The sequence below is a fragment of the Corythoichthys intestinalis genome, chromosome 14, assembly GCF_030265065.1.
Source record: "Corythoichthys intestinalis isolate RoL2023-P3 chromosome 14, ASM3026506v1, whole genome shotgun sequence".
NCBI lineage: Eukaryota > Metazoa > Chordata > Actinopteri > Syngnathiformes > Syngnathidae > Corythoichthys > Corythoichthys intestinalis.
Genome location: NC_080408.1, coordinates 17,613,145 through 17,620,196, shown reverse-complemented (window position 1 = coordinate 17,620,196; position 7,052 = coordinate 17,613,145). Strand labels below are relative to the sequence as shown.

At 39.3% G+C, this 7,052-nt stretch overlaps 1 protein-coding gene across 2 annotated transcripts in view; it reads right to left on the bottom strand.

Moving 5' to 3' along the window:
- Nucleotides 1-5,859: 5,859 nt before the first annotated feature.
- Nucleotides 5,860-7,052, bottom strand: part of LOC130929912 (protein APCDD1-like) — an 85,914-nt gene continuing 84,721 nt past the window's right edge. For both annotated transcript variants that reach the window (XM_057857534.1, XM_057857535.1), the window contains one exon: nt 5,860-6,650. In XM_057857534.1, coding sequence (XP_057713517.1) covers nt 6,208-6,650 — 443 coding nt within the window. In that variant the 3' untranslated portion in view covers nt 5,860-6,207. The remainder of the gene's footprint in view (nt 6,651-7,052) is intronic.

Sequence of the window (7,052 nt, the reverse complement as noted above, 5' to 3'; positions counted from 1 at the left end):
TTATAGTATAATAATAACTTCATATAGATGACCTTATGCCGAGAAAAAAATGCTATTTTAAAAATCAATAAGATATAAAGAATTACTCAGTACTTGAGTCATTTTTTTCATGGAATACTTTTTTACTTGTACTTAGATTTTTGGGACGACTACTTGTAGTTGAATAATATTGAAGTAACGCAACTCATACTTGAGTACAATTTTTCTTTTCAATTCTACTCACCTCTGGATTTATGCTTGAATGTAAAGAAGAACTTAACATAGTGTGATCAACTTTTAGCATGGATGCAGTGATACCTTCTCTAATACAGAAGCCCAGGTGTCACACTGAGTGAGTATAAATAATGATTATAAAATTTATTTTTCATGTTTGATTCCTATCATAAATTTGTGTATTGAATGTTAATATAGTTTAAGGAAATGTTTGCTGGTGGTGTGCCTTAGCATTTTTTTAAATTGAAAAAGTGGCTCAAAAAAGGTTGAAAAACCTGCGCTCGATGTCCAATCCATTTTAACTGCGAGTGCTGGCAGAGATAACTCGCTTCTTAGTCAATATTGTCGTCATGTAATTTTAATATGTGTATAATTCTTTATAATCAAAAATACAAGACAACGTGAATATTTGCTTATAAAAACAGGATATGTTGCCATATCTATTTTTTAAATTGATGAAAAATAGTAGTAATAGTAAAAAAGCCATATCCTAACTTATTTTAAAATATAATACAGGTAATCCCCAGGTTACGACGTACTCGACTTGCGCAATTTTGACTGTACGACGCATGAGTCCTTTTCGCCATTTTGTCTCGTTTTTTTTTTTTTTTTTTTTTCCCCCAGAAACAGTATCTTATTGCACCTCACAGTATCTCATTTTTTATTTTATTAATATAACGTGTTCTGGCCTCACTAAACATAAAGTTGTTCAGCTTTACAGACAGCAAACAAGGCAATTGTGCTTTTTACTTGCCTGGTACACCGGCCTCACCACTGTTCCTGCTGTAGAGTCTGGCGGATCAAATTCCCAGGGCAGAGCAAGCCACAGCAAACAGACTGCGGAGTGGACCAATCAATGACGTGTGGACGTGCCGTTGATAAAGCGACAAACTAGCGCGAGGGAATAAACATACGAAGGGAGCGGAGAAGTTTATTCAAAATGACTAGCACGAGACAGACTTGGTTTTGGCGACTCGATCTGTGTTTTGTCATTTAAAACTGAATTTACCATGGATTGGAACATATTCTCGGCTCCCGTTCGCCATCTGTGTTGTTTTGGAGACGACTCCCAATGTGCAAGAGTGACGCTGCTCGTTAAGAAGACGTCACGCAAATAAACAAATCTGATTGCACGGATGATCTCGTTCGGGCTCGAGAGGCCAATAAGGAGATAGGTCCCAGACTCTTCTCACAGTGTTTGAAAAATACAGGGAGAATAGTCTGGTAGTGCCAGGCAAGCTTTTTACTTCCTTTTGACAATTTGTAAAGCTGTAACACATATTTACACTTATGTTCAAAACGACACACATTTTAACAATTAAACACTTGACACAAAACAATTGTTCAAACGTCCATCTAGTCGGATGAATATGTAAATTTAGTACATTAAATTAGCCTAATTTGCCTAATGAAAGCCCTAGCCCCTAGCTTAAATGCTACAAATGCTAATGTATTTACAATTCTCATAGCAAATCGCTCAACCATAACTCCACAAACTGTGTTCTAAACTTAACTTACAAATACATACACAAACATGTATTTGGTGAAACAACTTACAGCCTTATGTGGGCAAAAGCTATTTATCCTTTATCTAGCCTTTATCTGTGTCAGACGTCTGAGTCTGCTCAGTCATACAAGGCGGCAGTCCAGCCAGACCCTACGCTGCCACCAGAGGGCAGTGTATCCTCCATCATTAAACAAAATACAATACGTTTGGACTTTTTGGATAGTTATTTTGAAATTTAGAGGTACTTAAAGGGTGAATTCCAATTTATGCAGAAATTCGATTTATGTCACCAGCGTAGGAACGGAACTCGCTTGTAACCCCGGGCCCTACCGGTATATAAATTTTAAAAAAGGGAAAAAACAGTATTCGCTTTTTGAAATCCAATTACTTTCCCATTTCTAATTCTTTTAATAAATAATCACAGTTGCTGTCCTTGTCAAAATGGTTTGGATTATTGGACGTCAAACGTCATCAATGGCAGCGTCACGTCAGTTATTTATAGCCATAAATTATTAAAAATGTCCCAATAGACTTAAGAGACAAATACCAGTTATCAAACAGGGCTTTTAAAACCATCAATGATGCTTCCAAATTAAATTTAACCAAGATAGTACCCAACCATTTTTCTTACTCCAACACAGTGTACTATAATTTGCCCATCGATTTGTAATTTGCCACTAGGTATCAGTATTTTTCCGTCTTGTCTCCCCAGGAGAAACTGTTACACTGCTGGCCAAAAGTATTGGCACCCCTGCAATTCTGTCAGATAATGCTCAATGTCGCCCAGAAAATGATTGCAATTGTAAACGCTTTGGTAGTAATATCTTCATTGATTTTGTTTGCAATGAAAAACACAAAAGCGAATGGGGGAAAATAAAAATCATGATCATTTTACACGAAACTCCAAAAATGGGCCAGACAAAAGTATTGACACACTTTGAAAAATAATGTGATTCGTCTCTAATTTGTGTAATTAACAGCACCTGTTACTTACCTGTGGTGGTGGCAATAACTAAATCACATTTGCAGCCCCTTAAAATCGGTTAAAGTTGACTCAACCTCTGTCCTCTGTCCTTGTGTGTACCAAATTGAGCATGGAGAAAAGGAAGACTAAAGAACTGTCTGAAGACTTGAGAAGCAAAATTGTGAGGAAGCATGGGCAATCTCAAGGCTACAAGTCCATCTCCAAAGACCTGACTGTTCCTGTGTCTACCGTGCGCAGTGTCATCAATAAGTGTAAAGCCAATGGCACTGTGGCTAACCTCCCTATATGTGGACAGAAAAGACAAATTGACGAGAGATTTCAACGAAAGATTGTCCGGATGGTGGATAAACACCCTCAATAAACATCCGAACAAGTTTAAGCTGTCCCTGCAATCCGAGAGTACAACAGCGTTAACCCGTACTATCTGTCGGCGTCTGAATGAAAAGGGACTTTATGGTAAGATACCCAGGAAGAACCCACTTCTGACCCAGAGACATAAAAAAACCCAGAGTGGAGTTTGCCAAAACTTACTGTACCTGAGAAAGCCAAAAACGTTTTGGATGAATGTTCTCTGTTCAGATGAGACAAAAGTAGAGCTTTTTAGGAAAAGGCATCAACATAGTTTACCGGGAAAAAAACAAGGCCTTCAAAGAAAAGAACACAGCCCCCACAGTCAAACATGGTGGAGGTTCCCTGATGTTTTAGGGTTATTTTGCTGCCTCTGGGACTGGACTGCTTGACTGTGTGCATGGCATTACGAAGTCTGAAGGCTACCAACAAATTTTGCAGCATAATGTAGGGCCCGGTGTGAGAAAGCTGGGTCTCCCTCAGAGGTCATGGGTCTTCCAGCAGGACAATGACCCAAAACACACTTCAAAAAGCACTAGAAAATGGTTTGAGAGAAAGCACTGGAGACTTCTAAAGTGGCCAGCATTGAGTCCAGATCTGAATCCCAGAGAATACCTGTGGAAAGATCTGAAAATGGCAGTTTGGAGAAGGCACCCTTCAAATCTGAGACCTGGAGCGGTTGGCCAAAGAAGAATGGTCTAAAATTCCAGCAGAATATTGTAAGAAACTCATTAATGGATAACTGAAGCGATTGTTCGCAGTTATTTTGTCTAAAGCTCGTGCTACCAAGTAGCAGGCTGAGGGTGCCAATACTTTTGTCTGGCCCATTTTTGGAGTTTTGTGTAAAATGATAATGATTTAATTTTTTCTTCATTCTCTTTTATGCTTTTTCATTACGAGCAAAATAAAAGAAGATATTACTACCAAAGCATTTGTAATCCCAATCATTTTCTGGAAGAAATTGAGCGTTATCTGACAGAATTGCAGGGGTGCCAATACTTTTGGCAAGCAGTGTATACCTTATTAGTTTTTCTCAGTATTAGCCTTATATTTTTATTTTTTCACTTGTACGGCATATATGACTCGTTTGACCCCCCGAACAGCTTCGAGATTTTATTTTACTTTAGTTCAATTTGTGAGTCAACCCTAAGGATATTGAATACCAAGGCGATACTGACACCCAGTGGATATATTGGGCAATTGCTTCCAGATCACCTCAAATTCAGCATGGGTTAGCTGTTTTGAACCCCACTTAACCTCATGGAAACGGTGTTTGATTAAAGTGAACAATTCAACATGAAATGAAAATCTCACTTTAATGTAAAAATGATGGTTGAGTTCATCAGAACCGCGCCATCTTGTTACAGTATTTTCATTACCCTGCTCTCTTGATAACATACATGTTACAGTAAGTGCAATTGTAGTCAAGTTTATGACAACATATGATGTAATTTTTTTTTTTTTCTTTAACAATACAGAATTAAATCGCTAAAAAGAGATCTTTTTTGTTTGAGTGATGGGTAACAACACGTGGGGTCATATTGTATGGCCTACCATGCAATAAAAAGGAAAAATAATCCAGCCTACCATGCAATAAAAAGGAAAAATAATCCATCCAGCTGCGATTCAAACCCCAGACCTGCGAGGTTGTTATGCAAACCACTTGTTTTATGTGTCGCCCAGTTCTGGAAACCAAACTTAATTTGGATACAGTATATAATATACATTAATGACAATAGGGTTGTTGTTTTTTTTTTCTCAAAGGGGGGGGGGGGTGTTGGAATGTCTAAGTGTTTCAGTACATTTTGTACAACTTTCTGTTCTCAAATGGGAGCTGAATGGCTAAAATTCTCATGTTGGATCAGTGAATGAACACTTTTCCTGATTGCGTTCCATTCACTATTCACATTTTGACATAACTTATTTTTCGGACTATAAACCGCTTATAAAGAGGTGGCTTATTTATGGATTTTTTTTTGACAAGCAATATTTTCTTGTTAAAAAAAATAAAACTGGATAGACATATTTTAAAAGAATGGCGTTCCAAATTTTGCCATCATGACATAGCCGCTACACTAGCACCGATAAAGCTTGCCAGAAGGTCGTCAGACTCATAACTCAAAAACTCAAGGATTTTAAAGATGTATATGGCTCCATCTGATACAAAAGAACAATTTGCTACAAGAGAACGCGATGCTAGCATTGATTAGCCGTTTTCAACTGGCACTCAGAGGACTTTATTGCAACTGTGTGCTACAACAAAGCTGCTATATAAGGGTTAGCGCTAGCTGTTAACCGTTTTTAAGATGATTTCATCCATTTCAAATTTAGAGGGTAAGGTAAATATCTTTGCAAATGTAATGACCTGTTTTTTAAAGTTTATTTTTAAGCATTCAGACAACATGTGTTGGTGATGTTGATCCATGTTTATCTGGTTAATATATTTTTGATCAATGAAATATTTGTGCCTAACATCTATGTAAATATCCAATGTAAGACATGGACACATGCGACTTATAGTCAGGTACGGCATATATTTGGATTTATTTCTAAAATATTGTGAAATTTGGCCGTTGCGGTTTATAATCAGGTGCGCTTTATAGTTCAGAAATTACGGTAAATCTTTGATCTAAAATGCCCCTAGGACATTAATTAGAGGACAAAAATGCTAAAAGTTCTAGATGGGGGGGGGGGGGAGGGGGGGGTCATTCCACAGAATGTTATAAACAATGTTTAGAGAAGGTCCAATTTATTTTAACTGGAAAGATGTTAGAACATTTTGAGTTCATCTTGAAATTTCATTCGATATCCCCTGACTTTTTGTGACTGTATATGGCCTCATATGGGAAAATGGTTCCCCAGCTCCTCTTCTTGTCTTTAAAAAAAACAAAAAAACAAAAAACATGGTGGAAGTATGTATATCACATCATATATACATCAGAATCCATCTTTGGGTGTCTCCACCTAAAGTGCAGTTTTTTAGGGAAAAGTCTTTGACTCCTGGCTCCTTTAACTTCTTTTGGCCTGCAATGCACATCCATATGGAGTCCTTTATGTGGCCCTTTAGGTTGAATCTTCACTATTGTTCCATTTTAGTGTTCAACAATAGCCACCTAAGGCCACTTGTAGCTCTACCTAAGTGTTCGTTGTGGGCCTAAAGCGACAATATTTTAAACATGATAGCAACAAGGAGCATCACAACACAGGTTCCGTGGTGTCTCCCGCCACCGTTTCGGAGCCGGAGTGGCGTATCGTCCCCACCCGAGTTGCGTCCTGCCATCTGGGCGCCAGCTGAGCAGCGCACCAGGGGCAGCTGGTAGGACGTGGCCCTCTTGTCCGGGTGGTCCGGGCTCGAGCCATCGCTAGGCCGTTGGCCGTTGTAGAGCAGGTAGCGTCCGCCGGCGTCGCGCTCCATGCGGAAGAGCTCATACTCTGTGTGCGGTAGGCGGATGCCCAGGGCCACGCAGCCATTGGTCGCTGTCACATCCTGCTCCACGCCCAGCTGCCAAGAGCGCTCTGCGCCGCACTCGTTGCCGCTGAACACGTTAAGCAGCGAAGTGGTGGCAAAGTCCATGGGCGTCACTCTCATGTGGTTCACTGTGAGAGGGAGAAAGCAATGACATAATTGATAGGACAGCACCAGGCTAACCGTGTAGATTTACAATACTGTATATCCACGTTTGTTGTATTGATAGTGTATGAGGTTCTTATGTGTGAAGGTATTGCCGCCTCCTGGCAAAGTTGGTCATTACAAGTCAGGTCAATCCTCATTTATGAGGCAATTTGAAAGTGCCAAATATGGCTAGGGAGCCATGGGTTTCATACCCCTGTTCTGCAAGTTATATACGGTATCACTTGCAGTATGGCCCAGTTTTGCTTGGGTTTGTGTAACATGAACACATTACAACTGAATCGCAGATAAATCATACTTTCCTTAGAGTTGCAGCTGTAATGTAGTAATAGTAAAAGGACACCATAAAAGAGTTAATGTGCAATCAT